The 24,642-nt window shown below is 35.1% G+C and overlaps 1 protein-coding gene across 3 annotated transcripts; it reads left to right on the top strand.

Annotated features, from left to right (window-relative positions):
• Positions 1 to 633: 633 nt before the first annotated feature.
• Positions 634 to 4,424, top strand: LOC111365338 (protein SICKLE-like). 3 transcript variants are annotated; one of them, XM_022985803.1, is made up of 4 exons: positions 634 to 893; positions 2,052 to 2,278; positions 2,330 to 2,423; positions 3,454 to 4,424. In XM_022985803.1, the coding sequence occupies exons 2-4, from the start codon at positions 2,054 to 2,056 to the stop codon at positions 4,122 to 4,124; spliced, it is 990 nt and encodes a 329-aa protein (XP_022841571.1). In that variant the 5' UTR covers positions 634 to 893; positions 2,052 to 2,053; the 3' UTR covers positions 4,125 to 4,424. The 3 variants fall into 3 exon arrangements, with proteins under 3 accessions (XP_022841571.1, XP_022841569.1, XP_022841570.1); XM_022985801.1 differs by having other exon boundaries at positions 2,052 to 2,423; XM_022985802.1 differs by having other exon boundaries at positions 697 to 878; positions 2,052 to 2,423.
• The last annotated feature ends 20,218 nt before the right edge of the window (positions 4,425 to 24,642 follow it).

Raw genomic sequence — 24,642 nt, 5'->3', positions numbered from 1 at the left:
CAAACGATCACTGAACTTAGGAGAAAGTTAAAAAATGGTCACTGAACTTTAAAACTTTCAGTAACGATCACTTAAGTTTCGGGACACTTTAAAAAATGATCACTGAAATTTAAAAACTTTCAAAAACGGTCATTGAAGTTCAAAAATATTTTTTCAATTTTTTTGGGCTACTTTTTGGCCACTTCTGATCACTGGTATCGCCGAATTTTGATACCGTTGAAAAACTTATAATGTTCTCTTCAATTACCATCCAAAATCTCATTGTAACTCCAAGAGTTTATCTATAATTTCTACACTAATAAAAACACAATAAATACAACATTCGTGCAAAGCACGCGTCAACTACTAGTAGTAAAATTACTCAGATCTAGCCCCTCGGGGCATAATCTAGTGGTACAAAGGATATGAGTGAGGTTATCTCACGTCTTGTTGGCAGTCGCAGTGTGGGGGTTCGATTTCTGAAACATGGAATTGAACTCCTTGTAGTGTACAAGCAGCTCTTGTTCTCTGGCCTGTTGGGACACATTCCGCTATTTACCTTCCTTACAAAACTCTAAAAACGGGGCGGTGGGGACCCTGGGTATGATTGAAATTTTTTTTTTTTTTTTTTTTTTTTTTTTTTTACCCTTTTTTTTTTTTTTTTTTTTTTTTTTTTTTTTAAATTAGTCAGATCCGAACTTTTTAAAAACCATACCAAATGGTCCTCAATCAATTGTTCAAGCTTCAAACCGGAGATTTCACACGCACGGGCACAGGTCCGCCTTTTACTCGCGACCGGCGACTCCCTGCTGCTCCACACTGCCTCAGCCTCTCACCTCGTCTCTCGCCACCTTCAACCACCGACCAACGGTGACCGAGGCCTCTCAGTTCTCACTTCGGTATTCTTATTTTCGGTAGTGACTTGTTTCCTTTTTCTTTTTCTTGATAATCAAATCTGGATATCTGCTGCTATTTGGCTGGTAAAATTCTCAGAAATGTAACATCCTGTTTGCTGTTTCTTTTTTTCCATTTTGGGGGGTTCAAGATTTAATTATGCCGTGTCCTTTTCATGGGTTTTTATCTGTCAGCTTTTCTCTAGCCCTTTTCTTGAATGGGTTTTTTCTATGAGGTATTGGAGATGAGTGCCAAAGCTTAGATAGAGATTAGTCACTCTTCCCTTACCAAGAAGGTTTGAATTTTGAAATTGGGGGGTTTTTTTAGTTAATTTGTTTATGCTAATATCTGCGTGAAATAATTCTAGTTTCGAAGTTTTTTGGAATATTTTGATCCATTGAGTTAATTGGTTGTTGCGTTCTTGTATGATTACATGTTAGTCGGTTATTGCATTCTTGTTTGTTTTAGTTGTGATATTGTTTTTGTGAAATGCTTGTTTTGTGTCCATGATAGTATTAAAAAGCTTGATGATGTTAGTTATAAAATGCTTGTTCGTTGCCTATTGGATTTGTTTTGAGGTTAGTGGTCTTGATAGAAATGCGAGTTGATAATGAAGTAGTCGTAAAATGATTTCAAAGTATGAAAACTCGCAATAAACAAGTGTAATTTATAAACTATGTTATTTTTGGTATTGTTGTAATATTGTTTTATATTTTTATCATCATTAAATCTATGGTCAAAAACTCAAAGTTCGGCATTGATTAAATTGTGCCCACACTGAAATTTTTATTTTTTATTTTTTTGACTCTGCCTCTGAAGATTCTCATCTTCCCGCTTCTTCAATTTTTTATTTCTTTCTTTTCTTTTCTTTTCATTTTTTTTTTTCAAAATTGTTGTTTCTTGATGTTAACATTTCTCCAGCTGCATCGTTTTTCTCTTGAACTTTGGATAGGGTTGTTTATGGTTATCTTCTTTCCTTTAGAACTGGCTGGCCCTTTAGAGTAATCTGTTAAATACCCAGTAGGGGCAACTGCTCCCACTAGAGCTCAGGTAGCTCAGCCCCTTTGTGCCAATATTAATTAATAAAAAAGTTGGGTTATTTTCCCTTCCATTTGGATTTTACCTGAATCTAGCAGCAAGAATCTGAATTATTGTTCTCTTATTTAAATATTTAATAGAAATGGAGGAATCTGAGAAAAGAAGGGAAAGGCTGAAAGCGATGCGAATGGAAGCAAGTCGAGGAGGGATTAATAACGTTCCTGAGAGTTCTGAAATTGTCAGTCATGGCCTTTCCAATCCTTTGATTGAAGGTGAAACTGCAATTACAGCTAACTATGCTTCTCCGAGGTTCGATTATTACACTGACCCTATGGCAGCATTCTCTGCAAACAAGAGGAGTAGTCAGGTCTCTCATCAGTCTCCACAACAATATTACAACACACCTCCAAGTAGCCAGGTCTCTCATCAGTCTCCACAACAATATTACAACACACCTCCAAGCAGCCAGGTCTCTCATCAGGCTCCACAACAATATTACAGCACGACTTCAAGTAACCGGCTTACTCTTGTCACGCATTTCTGTTGTTTTTAATGTATCAATGTCTTTTCCTGACTTCTCTCTGTTGAAATGTCGTTTGCTTCAATATGTGCTTGTGCTATAGGTCCTATGCCATGTACTAATTGGACATCTTTTGCTTCGTTGCTATGTGAATTGCTCTCATACTTTGTTTATAAGCGGTAACCTGAAAATGAAAAAGTGTTAGTATGCAGGAATTTTGACTGGGTAACATGAGGATATTGAACACAGTTTTGAGACTTAAAAAAATGAATTGAGAGAGACTGGATAATGTTTTATGTGATCATATGTGCGGTTATGCTTACGGTTTCTGGAGAATTTGGAAGGGTTAAAATATAATGAATGATTATCTTGTTTTATAACTTACTTTTCTAGTGAGAGAAAAGGGAGTTCTTTATTAATTTATCTTCAACATTATGAGTAAACTAAACTTGATTCACCTCGTGGAGTAAGTCGGAAATATTATTATTCAGAAGCCTGCTTAGATGGAACGACAATCAAGTTTTAAAGTGAAGATATAAGGTAATGAGCAACGGTGGGAAGAAGTTCAAGAAACACTATCAGTTATTACTCATCATTTTTTCCCATTTTGTGTTTGATAGTTTTGGTGTTGTAAACTATGGCGAGAGGCCAAACTTTACCAAACCGTTATTTGATTCACAGAGCATAGATTGTGAGTGGCTAACACTCATACAACAGAGAGAATGCAAGCAAATGCCATGGCCGGTACTTCCCTTGGCTCCTTGAGAAGATCTTCAACTAGATAAATATGTGTCATTACTGGTTCAGTAATATAGGCTCCACTTAGAATGTTACCATGACTCTGCCAGCATCGCATGTACGGTCATCTATGAAATGATCAGCACTTATTTTCTTCTAGAGAGCATACAACTCAACAATTGTTCTTCCTAACATATTTGGGCACATTATATTTTATGGGGACACGAAATTTTTGCACTGTAAGTAGACCATGATGTTAACGTTTATTGAATTTCTTTTAACAGGACCAAAGCATTTAGATAGGACTCAGTCCTCAGCGTATCAAGATCAATCTTTAAAATCTCCTGGTCAGAGAATATTCCAAGCACCCAGTGCCTTTCACAATTATGGTCCTGTCAGGAGCCCATCAGCCAGTTCTCCGGGTAGAAATCCTCTGAGCACATGGGGTGCATTTAACTATAGCGGTTCATCTAATTTGCCGAGAGGCAGTAACTTCATGAGTCCGGGCTTTGGACAAGGAGATACTCCTAATTTCAGTTATGGCCGGGGCAGAGGTCAAATGTACAACAGCAGTCCCTCGTATGGTTCAGGACGTGGAGCGAGTCCATATCCCGATTCCGGAAGAAGCAGGGGTAGATCATCAGGTTATAATAGCATGAGTCCTGGTTCAGGACAGAGAGGAAGGAGAGGTGCAAGTTCGCATAGTCCTGTCTCAGCAGAGCTAAGACCAGATCTATACTACAACCACGAAATGATCGAAGACCCCTGGACGGAGTTGAACCCTGTTATTTGGAAGAGTCAAAATGTTAACCCAAATTCTGAGAAATCGTCACTTCCAAAATCCATTAGCATGAAGAAACCTAAGGGTTCATCAGAATCTTCGAATAGATCAACTTCTGAGCCAAGCCTTGCTGAATACCTGGCTGCCTCGTTCAGTGAAGCAGCCAACAAGTAGGCTGGTGATGATTAGCCCAGCCAGCATATGGAGATTGTACTTTCCTGGCTAGCCCACTTCCTACCAATGCATCGGGTGGGCTGGCATTTGCTGTAATGAAAACATCAAGAAATGAACGCAGGTGGATATAATTTGCATTCGATACATTTCCAATTGTAGAACATCTGGTTGTAAAGTGTTATCTAGTAGCTAACCTTTTTTTTTCTAGCTAAACTGTGTCGAACGATTGTAGCAATGATTTTCATTTTTTCTTCCAGTAAAAGTTTAAAGAATCTTTAGAAGTGATAATTGTGGTGGTAATCTGTTGCCGCGTAATTTGTCCTGGTATTCTTTCCAGCCTGTGGCGGAGCCTTGTGAGGCTAGTGGAGTCTATTGTTAAATCAGGCTCACATTGAATTCGAGTCCCGACTCTGCTACAATTCCAGCAATTGAGTAACTACAATGATTCGTCCCGTTTGTCCTCCATTATCTTTCATTTTTTCTCTTCCTTTGAACCACATAATCTTCTATAAAATAATATAAAATGTATTTCGAAAGCTCTTCATTCTTTTTCAACTACATGTTCTTTAAAAAAAAAAAAAAAATACTATTCAGACCATTAAAATTTTAAAAAAATGGGAGCCAAATGGGGGCGAAATGTGAAAAACAAAGTCGTGCAGTTTCCTTGACAATGCGGTAGAATTTTATAAATAAATTGCAGTGATGCATTTTTTTGAACAATGATTCGAATGCTCTGTTCTTTATGTCTCTATATTCAACCTTCATCTTATTGGTTCTCGTTAGTTTCATACTGTCTGTACAATCCGTTGTCTAAGGGCATTTTTGGCATTGACAAGAACCTTATTCATAAATATTAACAATTCATAAAAATCGAACCAGTGCTGATCTTGCTTCCATCATATTTTGCTTCTCATATGGTAATTTAATGCACGAGTCAATAAAAAACTGTTACATTAATGTATCAAATAATCACTTGTCATGTGTATGCTACGTAGGACGATTACCTCTGTGAGCGACTACAAATAACATTACTATAATTATATTGCTGATCTTGCTTCCAACGTACAGCAGAGCAAAAATAAACGTTTGGCCAAAAAAAAAAAAATTCTATTTGCCCATAAAAATCAAATAAGCTAAGCACTCCTCCTGTGATCATATAATCGACAACGGTCTATTTTTCTCTTTTAGTGATGGGCTATGTGATGTTGCTAAAAGTTGACAAAAAAATAGTGGATCCTATGAATACGTGGTGAAAAAGTGGATGAAAGTTGCATGGCCAATAAAATATGTGGTTAAAATCGAAGTTTGATCAATTTTTTTAACAAATAAAACTTTACCGTACAAGCACTTAATTTATGAATTTGTTGACAATTGCTCCTCTAACAGTGAATTGCAGTTAAGCTACAGGAGGAATTCTTCTACTGATTGGGTAAAATTGAGTACAATTTTTATTATTTATATACCTTTACCGCTTATAATATTAACATTTACCGTCCAGTTTAATTATTTATTTATTTGAAAAAAGAAATGTGAAAGCATAAATGATAAATAAAATAAAACGATTCGGGGCGACAATAAAATTGAGTACAATTTTTATTATTTATATACCTTTACCGCTCATAATTTTTTCATTTACCGTCCAGTTTAATTATTTATTTATTTGAAAAAATAAATGTGAAAGCATAAATGATAAATAAAATAAAAAGATTCGGGGCGGCATAAATATATGTTGCCATCCCCTTGTTGAATGGTTAATGCTGAATGATCAGATTCATCTTGAAAAGTTCAATGGAAGAACAAACAATTGAGCAATTATTTGGGCAAGCCTCCAAAAACTATGCTCAATTTTTCAACTACTTAATTTAAGGTGGGGCAATTAGTCTTTGTAGGGAGGAATCGGGCAACTTAATTACATCTCTGATCTCCAATAGTTGATTGAGTTTGTCATAAAGATATAGTCAGGTCATATATGAGAATGAATTCAACATTACTCGAGAGAGATTGTTAAATATGATAGAAACATTGATTCTTTAATATTCAATCGTGTTGTCAAAGTGTAAAATTAATGTTAAAAATGATTATTGCATAGGAATTCATGATCTTGTTACGTTTATTATTCATTAGAACATATCAAATATCATTTAGCATAAATTTGCATTTAACTTAGTTACTTCACTCATCATTGCATAAGTAGATTATCTTAGTTCTAATTCTGTCACAAACAAACACTTTCACATAATTCTTGTTTCAATTAAGGTCATGGTAATAAAAATTGAACTGAATCAATCCTTGTAAGACGATATTTGGACTCACATCCACTTTATTACTTGTTAATGAACCGTACACTTGCGATTGTCTAAATCGAAAGATATTTTCATGAACAGGTATCGTGTTATTCTTAGAAAGGATATTGTGATACCTAAAGGGCGCTGTCAATTATTCCATTTGTTATCGGTAAATAACTTATGGTTGGAAAAGATATAAAGATGTTGACTTGTACACTCTTGCTATACATGGTGGTATGCCTTGGAATAATAAGAAGAACATCTAGTAATATATATCTTGGAAGCACAAGAAATTATTAGATATAAATATATTGAGCATCTAATGATACCGTTAACAATGTGAGATTCATGATATTTATGCAATTATTGCATATATTGAGAATCTCAACTATTGGTTGTGGATTGCATTGTGTTAGTGACCCAACTTCAAATGCACATAATTTTGATATACAACTCTAAATTACGATCTTTATTTATGTTGCATCCCAAATTTAATTATCTTTCTAATAGTATATCATTTTTTCTAAGTGTTGATGTGATTTTTTTTTTTTATCCATTTGCGATCCAACCAGTCCATCCAAATTCACTTTCAAATTGCAATTTTCACCACTTCATCAACTTTAAAATACCTTTCAAGGTCATATGGCCGATCAATACGTTATACATATTGAATGTGCTTGGTCACCATACACTCTCAAGATTAGCCCACTTTTCTCATTATCAATTAAGGCTCAACTTGTCTCTAAGAATGCTCAATCCAAAATCACTAGCATAGCTCGATCTTCCTTAATATCCAAGACAAAAAGTAAATTTATCCACTTTAATGACAACATCCTTTACAACATCTTGTGGATGCTTGATTGTTGTATTAACTAGCTGGAGAGACACTATGCCTTTACCTCTCCTAAACTAAATCTTATATTAGACATTAAGCCCTCGTTTGTTTATCATTTTTGGAAGAATGAGAATGAAAAATATAGCCGTTATGGTCCCACACAAGATATAAAAATTCAAATTTGGTGACTTGATGTGATGGATAATGGTTATATTTTTCGTTTTAATGAGGAAAAAATGGGAATGAAATAGGGACTAAGTTTACATTTATACCTAAATCACATAAAGTTACGAGTACAAAATTTATCAGTAGTACAAGGTATGTGAAACTCCCTAATCTTTTAACTCCGAAATCAGCTCATTTAGCACAAGTACTAAACTCTATATTTAAAAATAATGTATTGTACTAAAACTTTCTCTTTTTCAATAAAATATCCGTCAAAGAATAATTTTCGTGTATATTTCCAAAGGGAAGATTATAGAATATATAGTCACACAGGGAGATTATAGGCAACTATTTTAAGCCTTTACGAGATCTATGGCTACAATTAAGGTTGACCCTTGAATATAGGAATCCTTACAGTTAAGGTTTTTATGTCTTGCTCTTCTAATGACTCACGCAAACTGTAGGAACCCAAGAAATAAAATGAAATTAGGCTATTTTTTTTTTTTTTCATTTGTGACGATCTAGCACCACGAGCCTAGCCCATAAACGAACCTTATGCTCGACATGTTTTCTAAGTAGGAAGGAATTTAATATTGACCTTATGGTAAAATTTTATTTGTTTAAGACTAGATTCTCGTATATGTTATGACCGAACTATAAGGAAAATAGAGTCTATTAAGTTTTAATTGGGAATCTATGGTGTTCATTTATTTTGCCAGTTTAATAGGTTGTATAGACCAAGGACAATATATTATACCTAGGAATATATTTCATTATTGGTAGATAAACAAATCATTCAATTTTTCCAAACACACACACGTGTTTTCATAGTTTCAATACTCTTGGAAATTTGGATTGTATAGTTTCCATATATTTGAAAACTTGGAATGAAACCTAAAAATCAACCAATCAAATTCCTTTTGGGAAGGCAACCGTCCACCCCTTTTTTCAATTCCAATTGTTTTATATACTTTCCAATATATAAATATATATGTAATATTTACATTGAAACACATACACTTTGAACCAAAAACGTTCCAAGTAAGAGAGAGAAAAATTGAGGCGGATTTTTATTAAAAGAGAGAAAAGAGCATTGGTCGCATTCGGGAAACAATATTTACGTCCAACTTCATCAATTCAAAAGCATCAAATGAAGGTAGGTAGAGGTGCAAGTGTTATTTTCGTTTTCAAATTATGATTTTTCGTTAAAGATTTGAATGAAATGGTGCCTTCGGGTACGGTGCTTCGGTACCACTATAGTTTGAATGATCATTCTCCGGCTCTACGTGTTATGATAATGCTATAGATATCAGATTTTTCTAGAAATCCAACTACGTGCGACGGTATGAATCTATGGTTCGAATTTTCTAATTTGATTACGATATGCATCGATGATATCTATTGAGTTTCAAACTCATGGGTTAAATCCCTTCTTACAAGATGATTTGTTTTTGTTGTGGTGGTTGAAGATGCAATATGTCATGGAAAAGTCGGTGAATTAACGCCTTTAAATTGATTATGAAATATTTGCGTTTCCTTTTAATTAGTTTTCTATGGACATCATATGTGAAACTATTTCTACGAACATTTCCTTATGAATAAGTTATGTTTATATATATATATGTGTGTGTGTGTGATCTAGAATTTACTTACAAAACACCGTTTACAAGAAAAAAAGTGTTAACTATTTAATGTTGCTGTTTTCTTAAAAATTTCAGTTTCTGCTCAAATTTTAGAAATTTTTAACTAGTTTGTTACTTCAAATTTTTGAACAAATCCAATAGGGTTTGATAGCCTCATAAGTTAGCTACTAAATAAACTTGGAATCATGTCAATCCGATGCCGGTAAAATTTTATATGTCACTTTAAGTAAAAGGAGTGTTGCTGCTTTCTGAGAAAATTCCAGCTTCTGCCTTCGACCTTAAAATTCGTAACTTAATCGTTACTTGGGATTTTTGGACAAAACCAGTGGGATTTAATAGTCTCATGGATTAGCTACTGTACAAACCTAAAATCATGTCAATCCAATATCTATAGAATTTTATATACCATCTTAAGTATGCTGAGCTGGGTTACCTCCCAAATCGAGTTGCTGCGGGATTTTGAAAAATATTTTAATACTCTATATATTGTCAACGGAAGCTGATTTTTGGATATGACATATTGTAAGGAGTTTCCTACCTTAAAATAAAATTTCATGAAGTTTCGGGGTCGATAGCTATGCAAACGAATTTACTTTGTCACTTACTATACGAGATAGAAAAGAAAATAGCCCTGTTTTTAGTTTTAGCGGGATTTTGGAAAATATTTTTAACATCTCATATGTCGCCGACTAAAGCTGAATTTTGGATATGTTATCTTATGAGAAGTTCCCTACTTTCTCTTAAAGTTTCATAAAATTTCAACCTAGATTACTATGTAAACGAGTTTACTTTAAAACTTATCGCGCAAAAAAAAAAAAAAAAAAGGGACGGCAAACAGCAACATTTATTTTATTTTTGCCTAGAAATTTCATGTAAATAATGTATTTATGCATGGATGTCACCCTGATGACATTGGAAATAAGTTTCTATTGTAATGAGATATGTTGTCATTTATTGTTCTAAATAAATAAAATTTCTTAAATTAAAACTTTATACTTTCCGCTAAAAGTTTAGCTATTTATTAAGTTTACGACTAAAAGTATAATTAATCTAGCGACGTTTCGGTCCTTGCGGGTCGAGGCGTTATACCAACACTCCCCATCAAGTTGGTGTGTAGATGTCTCTAATGCTCAATTTGTCAAGGGAGTCATAGAAGTTTTTGCTTGAGACCGCCTTTATGAGAATGTCTGCTAACTGGCCCTCCAATTTAACAATGGAAACCAAATAATCTTGTCTTCTAAGTTTTGATTGATGAAGTGTCGGTCCACCACTAAATGCTTGGTATGATCGTGTTGGACTGGATTATGGGATATGTCAATTGTCGTCTTGTTGTCACAAAAAAAACTCATTGCTGAATTAGGAAAAAAATCTATCTTTTTAGCAACCTTCTCAGCCAAAGAAACTCGCAAATTCCTTTTACCATCCCTCAGCTTCAACGCTTTACATTACAACTACCTTCTGCTTCTTGCTCCTTCAAGTAACTAAGTTGCCTCCCATGAATGTAACATAGCCTGAAATAGATTTCCTATCCGAGTGGTTTCCTGTCCAGTCTTTGTCAGTGTATCCTTTAATATGCAGGTGATTGTTTTTCGAGAATAATAATCCTTTTCTTGGTGACAATTGACAAGTGTGTTTTTACACACTTATTAGACACTTTAATAAAATAATTATTGATGAAATTGAGCAGATTCCTATATATAATTGTGTAATTATGGTATTTGTAGGGCAAAATTCCAAATTGAAAGATAAGAAGGCTAAAGGAAGGAAAAATGACCCAAAAAAAATGACTATGGGAACTAAAACGTACAAGTCAAAAAGTTCAAGGACACAAGTTGCAAATTATGAAGGACTTAATTGAAAAGAAATTCAAAATTTAAGGACTAAATTGGATGAAACCAAAGTTGAAGGACTTGATGTGCAATTCTTTTGTGACCAAACTGAAGAGAATGAGAAAGAGGGCTAAGAAGCATGCTAAAGTCTGTAGCTAAGATGCACGCCTTAGCCCCAATTTTGGGCAACTGAGAGCAACCAAAGGGCTAAGTTGCGAACCTTATTTTGTACTAGGCACGTGTCTTAGTTGAAAATCAGGACCTGTGCTCACATTTTAGTTTTCTTCAGCTGCTCTTCTTGTAATTTGGCTGGGATGATTTTTTTTCCTGTTTAAACACCATATTCACCTTTTTTTTACCATTCATTCTTTATCCATTTTAAAACCCCAGCATAGAGACAAAAGGGAACAAGCGAAAAGGAAAGGAATTATCACACAAAGAGGAGAAAATCTTGGAGAAATCAAGACCAAAACTAAGCAAGCTTCAAGGATCCAACCAAGGGACATGTTTATTTCTTTGTTTTGTATTTCACATTATATTTTCTCAACTTTTGCGATGTATTTTTTTGATCTTTTCACTTTGTGCATTTTAAATACAATGGGCTAAACATTTTGGTGTTGAAATGAATGAGGAAGCTTAGCCAAACTATATAAATTTCTACTTTCACTTGTTAATGTATCAATGCTTATGTTCTTATGTTTTTACCATTGTTTTGAGTGCATTATCATTATGATGGCCACTATGTGATAATGTCAACTGATTTGTGTAATTATTGAGAAATTCTTGCATATTTTAGACCGAGATGGTAAAAACCTTAGGTTCTTGTGGGAGATAGAGATATACTCCTAACCTTAGGTAACCCTTTGAGCTATTTTCATAGACATTTAATGCTATGGATTATGTTTAATCGACATAAAAATATAGTAGGTTAACTAAATTGATTAGGATTAATTTCACTTGAGAGAGGTAATTAACTAAAATTGGAAAATCGGGTTTAACAAGATAAGTGAGCATTTTCTATTAATTTGTTTGTGAGAAATTAATTTAGTGACGGCCAAGTGGAATCATGAATCCAACCCTATTAAAATCCAAATTCTTATCATTGATGTAATTGTGTGTTTTAATTGAACGCTCAGAATCATTTTCTTTTCATTTTTAATTTTAAAGATTTTAATTGTGTCTGTCTTTACTGTTAATTTGAATAAACTCTCGTGTAATTGGAATAAACACTCTTTGAGGGATCAACTCGGACTCAAAAAAGTCCACTCTATATCTTGAACGTGACTCGTGTACTTGTGGTTTTTTACTTTTAGCGAACAATGACTTCAGATAACAAAAAACCCAAGTCACTACACCCATATGATCCTCATTAGGACAGTGCATAAATTGGTTAACCACACTTATAGCGTATGCGATGTCCAGACATGTATGAGATAAGTATATAAGCTTGCCAACAAGTCTCTGGTATCTAGCTTTATCAGTGGACGCTTGATCTGTATATTCCTTAAGTTTATGGTTTTGGATAATAGGAGTATCTGTGGGCTTGCACTCCAACATTCCTACTTCTGATAACAAATCTAGCAAGTGTTTCCGTTGGGAGTGATACCCTTGTTTGATCTTGCCACTTCTATTTCCAATTCATTTCAAATTCATTAGCTAACTATCCTTGCAGCCTTGATATTTCCTTTGCATCATCTCCTGTGAGTATCATATCGTCCACGTAAACAATTAGAGCTGTTACCTTGCCTTCTTGGTACTTTAGGAATAGCGTATAATCAACATTGCTTTGGTGATAACCATATTTTCTCATAGCTGAACTGAAACATCTAAAACATGCCCGGAGTGACCGTTTCAACCCATATAATGCCCATTCCAATTTACAACCATCGTGGTTTCGGAGGGTATTGTAAACCCTAGTGGAATGTCTATATAGACCTCTTCTTTAAGGTCTCCATGAAGGAAGGCATTCGTCGCGTCAAACTGATGTAGAGAGAAATCCTTATAATGTTGCAAGTGATAATAAAACTCTCACTGTGTTCAAATTTTCCACTAGTAAGAAGGTTTCCAGGTAAAATTTGAACATCTTATTGACCATCTCGCTAGTCAATGGCATCTTGTAAGTCATTGTCTACATTCTCAGCTTCGGGTTCCCTTTTTAGAGCTATCATCCAATTTGTCTCTTCAACATGTGTCTCCCCTTCCCCGAAGAACAGAATTGGATAACAAAGATGGATAAAAAGTTTCAGACTCAAGAAAGGTGATATCCATGGTGATGTAGACACGATGATTGGCAGGATCATAGTAGCGATACCTTTCTTATGGAGCCCATAACCTAATAACAAACACCAAACTGCACAAAGATCTAATTTGGTACATTGATTCTTGTAGAAATGCACAAAAGCGACACATTTAAAGACTCTAGGAGGCAATATCAGAATTGTAGGAGTAGAGATAACCTACAAAGGAGTCTTGAAGTGGGATACATTAGTACTGCACAGTTAAGCTCCTGTAACTTGACTCGTGAACATTGACTTATTAGAGAGTGAAGGAACAAACAATGCATGAGACAAAGATAAAGAGGACAAAAGGGTCACAGTTCCAGCCCCTGTGACTGGATATATAATCCCATTAGCATTAGCAATGTACGTTCTCCTTGGTTGTGTTATATAAGAGAAGTCATTCGGATCAAATGTCATGATTTTTATCAATCCAAGCAACTTTCTTCTAAGATTTAGAGCTATAGAGCACTCGACAGCAATTACCTTGGTCCATGTTGGAGAGGGAGGAGTCTGTCATAGGAACAAGGAACAATTGGGACTCAGCAAATAGCCACTGCTTCTCTATTAGTGCTTTCCTCATTTACTAGTGTGTCTCTTTTTTCTTGGCTTGTAATTTATGCCACAATCAGGATATCCTTGTAGTTTAAAGCATGTATCTCGAGAATACTTCATCTCACCACAGTGAGTGCATTTACTTCCATCGAACTAACTCTTGGATTTTTTAAGATGAGTTGGATCTTCCACCATTGATAGATCCTGATTTCACTAAGGTTAGTGACTGATCAGACTTCATTCCCCTGATAGCCATAACTACATCATTAGTTGCTGCTTCTACTCCCAAGGCCATCACAGATTGTCTGACATCCTCTCTTCCAACATGAGCATATGCCCGTTCAACTATAGGGAAAGGCTTCAGCCACAAAAAACATTACTCCAATTGTTATCTAGTCAGTCATCAAGTCCATCCAAAAAAATGCATAGACTTCCTCTTCCTGTAGAATCGTATTGTATTTTTGTGTGTCGTTGGCACATTCCATTGGGTTGGGTCGATCTCTTGCCATAACCCTTGTAGATCATTATAGAACTTCTCGATAGATCCACCTGTTTGTCTCATCCTTGATACATGACGTTGGAGATCATATACCTGCGAAGTATCAGTACCATCAAAGTATTTTGAAGCAGTCGAGTTCCGTACCTATTTTCCGTACCTATTTTGTCGTTGCAAAGCGAATGAAGTTCCCAACCAGGGAGAAGACCATCACCGTTAATATATCCCAGTTTGTCTTTGCTTGAGATGTACATCTCAACAATCTGAGACCATAGTGCCTAGTTGGAACCATCCAACTTAATGTTTATTGGAACCATCGGGGAATTAGTAATAGGAGATTGGGAGGAAGTCTGGGCTCTTGTCAAGACCTCCATTATCTTTGTTGAGAAACATATCTACTGAATCTCCTAATTTCTATGACAAAAATAAATATTTCTTTACAGGATTCTCCACAAAAACTTCAGTTTCTAAGACAAAAATGAAGAATATTTATAGGAATCGCTAGAAAAAACTTGAGAACGAGAAAAACCCAGATGAAATTTGCAGTGATCTCTCAGAATTTTGAGTAAATTCCATTGTTAGGGAAGAAACTGTTTTAGGTGGGAAGATGAGAATATCTTTTCTCTTTAGACAAAAGTAGTGTTTAAGCATTCACTAACGGAACATTTGGATGGAAATGGAGGGAAATGACATTTTGCACAATAAAAGGTGGAATAAATGGTGAAAATGCCAAAAAAAAAAAAAAAAAAAAAAAAAAAAAAAAGTTTTGCACAATAAAAGTATAATATAGGTGTTAGGATTTTATTGTATTGGCAATACTTTAAACAAAAGGACTAATATGAAAAGTAGTAAAAATCAAGAGTCAATTGAATGTTGTATAGATAAAATAGGTAACTTAGGGTTCTAGTTTGGAACAAGAAAGAAAGAGTCGATGGATTTACGCTAGTCTATTGCCTTTATGATACTCAAGCGGAAAAAACTGAAATATTGTTGCTCGCCTGTCGCTGAGCTCTCGCTTGAGTGACACATCGGTTGCTTGCCTGTCACTAGCCTGATGCTTGAGTGATGGTGTTACGCGTAGAATGTTAGTTTGTATTTTTCAAGAATTTTATCTGACCTGTGCTACCTACACGAATTTTGGGGTAGTTGTTCATTACATTCTTTCTCCATAACATCTTTCCTAGATTCAAGAACATAGTTTAACCTTTGATTAATTTTTTGATTCTTGAGTTCATACAACCACATATTTGGAAAAAACATCAAAATTACATAATCCAAAATACCCACTTCATACATATATTCAAGAAGATACTTTCTTAATAGCTTTCAGAGGTTGCTGGAGATTGAGGGAGCTTAGACAAGAAATACAGGAAGAGTACAAGAATAAAGTGTTCTTGACAATTCACAAAAGATGGACAATTCTAAAAGATCGGTAGCAGGTGTGAGTGAAGCACGTTCCAACAGGTTTTAGAAATTATATGAATTAGATAAGCTAGTGTAGTGGATTTTCTAGGCTGGATTATACTTTATGTTCATTGTTGTCTATGGTGGAGGTTACTCACTTGGCCCCGAAGTTTTTATCCAGTCAAGTTTCTCCATCAACAATTCTTGTCACTACTATATAAAAAGGGCAATGTTTCACTATTGTATAAAGAATAGTAGATTCTTCCATTTTGTCTCACAGTAGCTTTTTTTTAGAGAATGCAACGACGTCGTTTATTTTACGTGTTTGATATAGTGACTTTGTTACTTTTCCTCAATTTAAGGGGCATGGAGGATTATGTCATAGAGCCCTATTTACTTTTTCTCCATTTTTACATGTTACAGTCATGCCTCTCTATTTCTTTACACTAATTCAAGAGCAAAAGTATGAATTCCATAAATATATAATTGAAAATATGTTCAAAGAAAAATAAATTTTAAAAAATGAAGACCAAACATGTTAACAAATGAATATATTTATTTTTCGAAAAATAAGTTTTTATTACCATTTTATTTTTATCGTGAAATGATTCTAATTTTAATATGTTAGATTGTGCTTCAAAATTACATAATTTTTAAAATTAATTTTTGTAAAGTAATATATTTTTATGATTTTTTTTAGTAAAGTAATTTTTTTATTAAAGTAAACGGAGGCTCGTATTGAGACCTCCAAAATTACGGAGTCTCATGATTGAGCCTCCAGAATTCTGGAGGCCATGAGGCCTCCATAATTAATTCTGGAGGCCTCCATGTTGAGCCTTTATATCATTTTATTTTTTAAAATTAATAAAAATTTAATTATTTTATATTTTTTTAGTACTATTATATTTTACCTTCCAAAAAAAAAAAATCATAAAAATATATTACTTTATAAAAATTAATTTTAAAAATTATATTTGATAAATTCTGTAATTTTGAAGCACAGTCTAACTTATTAAGATTATAATCATTTCATGATAAAAATGAAATGGTAATTAAAACTCATTTCTCAAAAAATAAATATATTTATTTTTTAAAATGATTGGTCTTCATTTTTTAAAATTTATTTTTCTTCAAACATATTTTCAATCATATATTTATGGAATTCACACTTTTGCTCTTGAATTAACCCCCTCAATAAATTATTATTTAAATGATTCGTAAACATTTTGATTGATATTATTTTTTGGTCATCAAAATGGTTATTATATACCTTTTACGTACATTGGCCTCCGTAAATATGGAGGCACGCCTCCGGATTACGGAGGCTAGGCCTCCATAAAGCCTCCGTATTATGGAGGTTTTGATTCATAATATGGAGGCCTTGCCTTCGTAATATTTTTTTTTTATTTTTTTAATATATACTAAAATTATTGTTTTTAAATGTTTTTGGCATGATGCGTGTGCGGAAGAATATTTGTCAATAACAATAAACAAAAATTTTCACAAAATGTAAAAAATAAAATACATAATAAATCTTCTTATTACGCTAATAAATTACAATAATTTTTTTTTACAAATAACGTAAAAAATTATTTTTATTTTCAACAAAAAAACACATTTAAAAATTATTAATTTCATAACCACTTTTTTATTTTATTTTCGAAAATACAATTATAAAATAAAAAATAATTAATTTTTTAATATAATATGTAACAAATTATGGAGGCTCAAGTATGAGCCTCCATAATTACTGAGGCATCATGCTGATGCCTCCATTTTGGAGGCTCAAGACATAAGCCTCCATTATGGAGCCTCCGTTACATGGAGGCTCCATAATGCCTTCGTGTAACTGAGGTTATTACTTTACTTAAAAAAAAAAAAATTCATAAAAACATATTACTTTATAAAAAATAATTCTAAAAATTATATTTGATAGATTATGTAATTTTGAAGCAAAATCTAACATATTAAGATTAAAATCATTTCATGATAAAAATGAAATTATAATAAAAACTCATTTTTCGAAAAATAAATATATTCATTTGTTAATAAATAAAAATATTATTTTTATATATGTACGTAAAAGATATATAGTAATCATTTGGATGACCAAAAAATAATATCAATTAAAATGTTTACGAACCGTTTAAATAATAATTAATTGAGGGAGTTAATTCAAGAGCAAAAATGTGAATTCCATAAATATATGTAAAAAAAATTCACTTAAAGTTATTTAAAAGTAAAAAAAAACTTATAATTGTAAAAATTATTTGTAACTTAACAATATATTAACTTAAAAATTTGGAGTAAATATTTAGATATATTTAATTTTTAAAATTAAATATTAACTTATATGTTAAATAGATGATCTATAAAAAAAAATATCATTTAAATAAAAAAAATATCAAAGGAATCTCTCTATATTTATTATGGAGACTTGATCTCTCTATGAGATCAAGCCTCCGTATCACGGAGGATTTTCCTTCGTAATACGGAGGCTTGTTATGAGAGATCAAGTCTCTTGTTATGGAGAGATCAAGTAAAAAATCTACAATTTTGACGCTAATAAAAATATAATAAATACAAAACTCATGTAACGCACGTGTCAATGACTAGTATTATTTACTGTTTTATTGATATTTGTGGCAATTTAACATAGGATAATTTGACGTGGCTGATTAAACATTTAGAAATAATTAAAAAGTGACTTATTACTTTTTATTGATAATTTTAGTTCCGCAGTATTTACTTATTCATGCCCTTCTAGGTGATATTAGGGTCGAACTAGTAACATTTAGTAGGGACGTTTTGTACTAATTACCCATTCATTTAAGTAATAATTGAACTTTGAGCTTTTGAACCGCTTGATCTAGGGCTACAAATATCCAAATCAATTTTTTCTTGAATTATTTGCACATAATTTAATATAGTCTACTACTTATGCCCAATAATGACATAATTTCTTACATATTCAGTGTTTAAATATATATCATTAAAAAAACAATCGATTTCAAATCTCTCTCTCTCTCTCTCTCATTTCATTCTTTAAATCTCAAAATTATAAATAGATGACAAAATCGATTCCTTAGCATCCAATGATCATTCTTATCACTAAATAATCTTTAACTCGTTGCTTTCTCGTTTCAGAAAATATGATTCTAACTATTCCCAATTTACTCCATATTCATTGAATAAGTTTTGACTTAATTAAGTGTATATATTAATTCCAACATATTACACGTAAGCTCAAACATATGTCCAACCGTTATGTTCATTTGAAATTGCTCTGTAACTTAAGTGACTGAACTTGCTTTTTACACAAATTAGAACTCAGAGGTTAATTTAATCTTATAAAGAATGAATATACTTCATTTTTCTTATTTTAAAATGCTTACTTATGCTAGTACGACTATGGCTTGTAGGTTTTAGCAACTATATATGGAAGATAGCGGCCATATTTTACATTCTTATGTACAATATTCCCTCTACATTAAGTAGCAAATTTCACTACTTAAGAATTACAACTTTTGGCAATTCAATTGCAGTGTCAACCACAAAGCAGCATAATTGAGCAGGAAAGAGAAGCAATTTTGTCGCTCTGATGCTATATAAACACTAACTGAAACAAAATTTAGCAACTAGAAACAGAAATCAAATGATAAAAATCATGTAGGTTCAATGCTCTCAGTCTATAGTTTGGCTGTTAATCTGCATGATTTTAATTGGTTTCTCCTGGATGAGAGCTGGGGCAAAGCCACAATTTACGGCAATGTACGTGTTTGGTGATTCCCTTAGTGATCCCGGAAACAACCTATATTTCCACATAACAGCAACAAAATCAAACTATTTTCCTTACGGTATCGATTTCCCTGATGGACCTTGTTTCGCGCAGGTTAATTCGCTAACAATTAAAAGGGATCAGACGATTGTGTAAGGGACGAAACCTCTTGAGACAAAGTTCCAAAAATGGGTGTTCTTTTATTGGCGATGAACTTTACAATTGGAAACGAAAAACAACGTGCTTCCAAGGGGCGCAAGCACACGAGTTACAGAAAGAAAAGTGTTTATATCTAAAAGCTAAGGAAATAAAAGTTACATATTCTCTGTTCGAGAGTTTTGGATTCGGTCTTTTGCTTCTACGTCTTTTCTCCCTTTTATACCTCATAGACGATCTCTTTGTGATTAACTACTCTGAAAACTGCTTGATCGTCCTATAACTACCCACTTTCTTTGTAGTGGCCATTTTGTCATGAAACTGCCTTTTAACTGCTGCCATTATCTTTCATCGTTCAACTGTCTTCGATTGAATTCCTTGAGTTGTGGAACGTGATAGGACTACTTTAACAACTGCCTTGATAACTGCATTTTTTGATAACCACAATGCGTTATGTTTGTTGATACCTTGGGCGACTTGAAGGTTTGGGCGAGAATAGAACAACAGCTCTGGGCGACCGTATGATGCTCCATTCGTTCAGATTCTGGACGACTTGCAAACTTGGGAGATGTTGTTACCTCACCCTTGGGCCCCTTATTTGGGCCTTCACCTTGATTCGTTCGATTGGACTTCGTTCTTTGGGCTATCTGATTTGGGGATCCTCCAATTGGGCTTTACTCCTTGGGCTGTTCGATTTGGGCTGAATTTTTATGTGTCAACAATTACCCCCCAATATGGCAGAATTAATAATAATTATTGAATTTTGCCATATTCACTTCATGTTTCCAGCAACGTTCGAAATTCCCAAGAATTTCAATCATTGTTTCCTTCTATAACTTGAAAAAGTGCGTCGTTTTGCAAACCCTTATAAACCCCAAACACGCCATTTCACTGCTACCAAACCACGCCTCATATTTTTGCATCTATTTCACGATTCACTGTTCATCTTTTGCTTTCTTGTTACGTAACCCTGAAAAGCTTTGTTTCTTCTCCAATGGCTGCTTCACAATCTCAAGCTAGCGACTCCTTTAGTTTTGATGACTTTCAGAAACTTCTGAGTCGCCCATATATAACCCCAAGTTTTCTCGCACCCGCCGATATTGGACGTAATGAGTTTTACTTGGGTCCTTTCTTCAACAATGCGGAGGCAGTTGAACAGGCAGCAGTGGGTCAGCTGTTTCCTTGCACTCATGGCCCTCCTTTTCTAAACTCTCTGCCGCTGGGGCCACTTCGCGAAAGAGGTATTCGCACTTGGCCTAAATCTGATGTAGCTTTTCGTAGGTGGCATGCTCGCCTGGTGGGCCATGGTCCTACTAAGGCACTTTTTGATAGCGCTAGGATTTCTGATTTGTTAGAAGTCTCTATTCGCCCTCCTACTTTTGATTCAGCGCTCTTTTCGATTGCTTTGAGTTTTTGGTCCCCTGAGTACAACACCTTTATTTTTCCTCTTGGCCCCATGTCTATTACGTTAAGGGATGTTGGGGCCTTGGTGAATTTACCACCTTTGGGCGATACCATCTTCCCAGGCATCTTAGTTTCTGGTGGTGCCCCACAGTTCGGTAAAAACTATACCGATTCTTATTCAAGCCTGCAGACACTCCACAATCATTCGAGTGCTGAGCCTACCCATGCTGAGTGAGTGGCCTTCCTTTTAGTTTGGCTTTGTAAATATGTGTTGTGCGTGCCAAGTATAAAGCCTTCTTTGAGTTATTTACCTATAGTGCACGAATTGGCGCGTGGCAGGCCTTTGAATTTATGTTCTTTGTTTTTGGCTGCCCTTTATAGAGGTATGGCTTTTATTCAAGCTCAATTGAAGAATGGTGCATCTCCCACTGGCAGTGGACCTCTTTGGTTCACTCAACTGTGGTTGAGATCCTATTTTTCATCGCTTGGTGCTCCATCCATTTCTTGCCCTTCTGCTAGCTGTTACGGGCTAGCTATGGAGCCCTTAACTCCTGTAAATATGTCCAGAAGGGACATTTTTTCATTCTTTTATTCTTTAGATTCAATCTCTTCCTTCTTTCCTTTTCCTCCTTTTTTGACTCCAAACTATGTACATCCCCCTTCCACTATAGATAGCGCGAGCACCTCCCTGCTCATTTGGATCCAGTTCTTAACTGGGAGGGAGCTTTTCCATGATATTTTAACTGGGACCAATGCCAAAGCGGGGGTAGAAATTTATGCTCCCCAATTTTTTGCTCGTCAGCTTGGTTTTGGCCAAACTTGGCTTGTCCCTCTTTGCTATTCGAAGAGCTTAATTGACCGTTTTCATACCATTAATAAGGCGGAAGCAAAGGCTCTAAACGCTCGCAACCTCCATTTATCAAGCCACTTTTCATTAGCTCCTTTTAATTCTTGTCATGCTACTCACCCTCTTTTTGAACAACTCTGGCCATCGGTGAAGTGCAGATTATTTGCGACTGAGGCCAATCGTGCCTTTCATTCATTAGACCAACCGAGTATTTCTTCTCCTCCTCCTGTTTTGGTCACTCCCTTGTCTATTCAGAGCCCCTCTCCTTCTCGTCGTACTAAACAATCTGCTCGTCCATCTTCTTCTCTCCCCGCCAGGCCTACTACGGCCAAAAGTGCTCCAAGCCGCAAACGGCCAGCCTCAACATCTCCCATTCTGGAGGATGATGTTGATGATGATGATGATGATGCCCCTCTTATCGTCAGGAGGAAGGTAATTAAATTGGTCCATTTACAAGTATGCTTTTCCACATTTGAAACTTTTTCTGTGTACTGATGATCTTTTGGACTTTTCAGAAAAAGTTCAGCCTCCCCTTCAAAGGCTTTAGCATCAACAACTCCTGCTCCATCATCCTCTGCTGAAGCTACTTCATCCAAACCGGTTGATGATGGGACCATGCTTAAAGATACATATGCAGTCCCAGAGTCTTCATCACAACCCATGGATGAGCCACCTTCTTCCCAGGGCGTCGACCCCCCAATCATCGAAGCAGAAGGTAATTCAGTTTTTGATGTTTTACCTTTGCTCGTGCTATTGGTTTCTGATTTGTTGCTTTTGAACTTTGCAGATACTCCTATGAGTCCGCCCGTTGTGGCAACATCTTCTCGCTCGGACAAGGGGAAGTCCTCACGAATGGATGAGTCGTTGGTGGCAAGCTTGGCTGAGGGCGCGCCATCTTCTACGATTGTCGACGAGGTAGTCTTTCTTTTTGCTTCATTTCTATTTCCACCTTATTCGTTGTGGTGAGGATTTTTAATATTGGCAATCTTCTTTGCAGGATGCTGACAGGATTGTGCGTTCTATCCAGGATTTGTTCGCTTCCTGGGGACAGGTCCAAATGCCTCGCCCTGCTCCATCTGATTGTCCTGCTGCTTCTTCAGAAAATGATTTGAAGTTCTTGAAGGAGTTGGTATTTGAGTACGTATCCTTCATGGATATGGACATTGGAAAGGCTAGTGCTGCCAGACACAAAGATGAACTTGAGCGCTTGAGTGCGAAGTTAGAGCAAGCACTGACGCTTCCGTCGGTCAGCCTTTCTGTCGATTTTAAAGCGACGTTGAAGGTCATTCACTCCGAGGTCCTTTCTATGCTGGCCAAGAATGCTGAACTAAAGGCCAAACGTACTCAATATCTTCGAGCCGTAGCTGAGAAAGAGTCTTTGTGCATCGAGATCAACAAGGCTAAGGACGAGTTGAAAGAAATCTCTTCGGAAGTCATGATTGAAGACTCCTTGATGGTTAACTTGGCTGCTCAGATGAGGGAACTTCAAGCCAAAATGGACGATTGCAGGGCGAGGATGGCTGCTAAAAAGCGCAACGCCTCTCAGGGAATTGAGCGAACTAAATCCTTGGTCGAACAGTACAAGAAGTTGGAGGTTGATGATGATGACGTTGTGGCTGAATTGAACATCACTTCCTCCCGGCAGAACGAGGATTGGGAAAAACTTAGGGAACGAATTCGTTCCTTATGGGGTAGACTGTAATTAAGACATACAATGTCTTTTTTCTCTTTTGTAATTTTGTTCATTATTAACGAACATTAACTTCTTGTGCATTTATTTGGTCTCTTAACTGTTTTACCACTGTATTTCGTCAAATCGTTTCCTAAATTTTATTAGTTGAACTGATCAGTACGATTTTTATTTAGTATTTCTTGGTTTTTTATATGTTGTGTCAACATGAGAACCACTAAAGGACCACAAAAAATGTCTTCTTAATTAGTTACCTAAAAAATTATGTATTTTAATTTGGTAATATATGATTGTTGTTCCTTTTTCAATTTTTCCCTTTATTGGATGACATTCTAATCATCAATTCTTTAATCACTTAACTGCTTTGCACTAAGAATCTTGTCCATTCCCTTTTGATATTCCCACTACTGTTCCCAAGACTTAGGGTCATTTAATTCCATCTATTAGACAGAAATGTGGCTGTTCATATTCTGTCTCTTCATCTTCACCCCTATAAATGTTTCGTATTCTTCATCCTCTATTTTCATCTCTTTATTTTCTTATTCGAAACCAATTTGCTGCCATTTCTTGGCATTCTGACGATCAACCTGATCCAAAAATGGACTGTTTAGTCCATCCGCCTTATATTTACCTTGATGTCGCCTTTGGTATGGGAGGTATTGGATATATTTTCTGGCCAGCAGCGAAGTTCTTTCCTGCAAAATTCTTCCCATCGTCTCTTTGTTCTTCACAAGGAGTCAATGATGGGAGGCAATTTTTGGGTTGCATGTGGGCCACTTTGCTTGCTGAGAGTGCTTCTCAGCTTGCCTGCTGAGAGTGTTTCTCAGCCTCGCCATTGCAGCGATGCATTTAGGAAGGTGGTGAGGCCAGTACACCCTCTCACTCGTCAACCCCACCTTTGCAGCGATGCATTTAGGAAGGCGGCGTGAAGCTTACTCAGCGATCAACTGGGAGATCCTCTTACTTTAGTTGTATTTTGTAACACATCCATTATTTGTATCTTTTGTATTCATGTAATGAACTTTTGATAATAAAGAACTTTATTCGAACGTATTTCGCTCTGTCTTTATTATCTTCTGATCGTCTAGAATGTTTGGTTATGTTTTTATCTGTTCACATTCCCATAAAGAAGGAACATATTTTTTTCAAATATTT

The sequence above is a fragment of the Olea europaea genome, chromosome 17, assembly GCF_002742605.1.
Source record: "Olea europaea var. sylvestris chromosome 17, O_europaea_v1, whole genome shotgun sequence".
In the NCBI taxonomy this organism is placed as follows: Eukaryota; Viridiplantae; Streptophyta; class Magnoliopsida; order Lamiales; family Oleaceae; genus Olea; species Olea europaea.
This window is presented reverse-complemented; position numbering and strand designations above follow the sequence as displayed.

Coding starts and splice junctions, on each gene's coding strand:
- LOC111365338 (XM_022985801.1), top strand. CDS start 2,054: ATGGAGGAATCTGAGAAAAGAAGGGAAAGGCTGAAAGCGATGCGAATG. Junction 2,424..3,453: donor ATATTACAGCACGACTTCAA/GTAACCGGCTTA, acceptor TTCTTTTAACAG/GACCAAAGCATTTAGATAGG.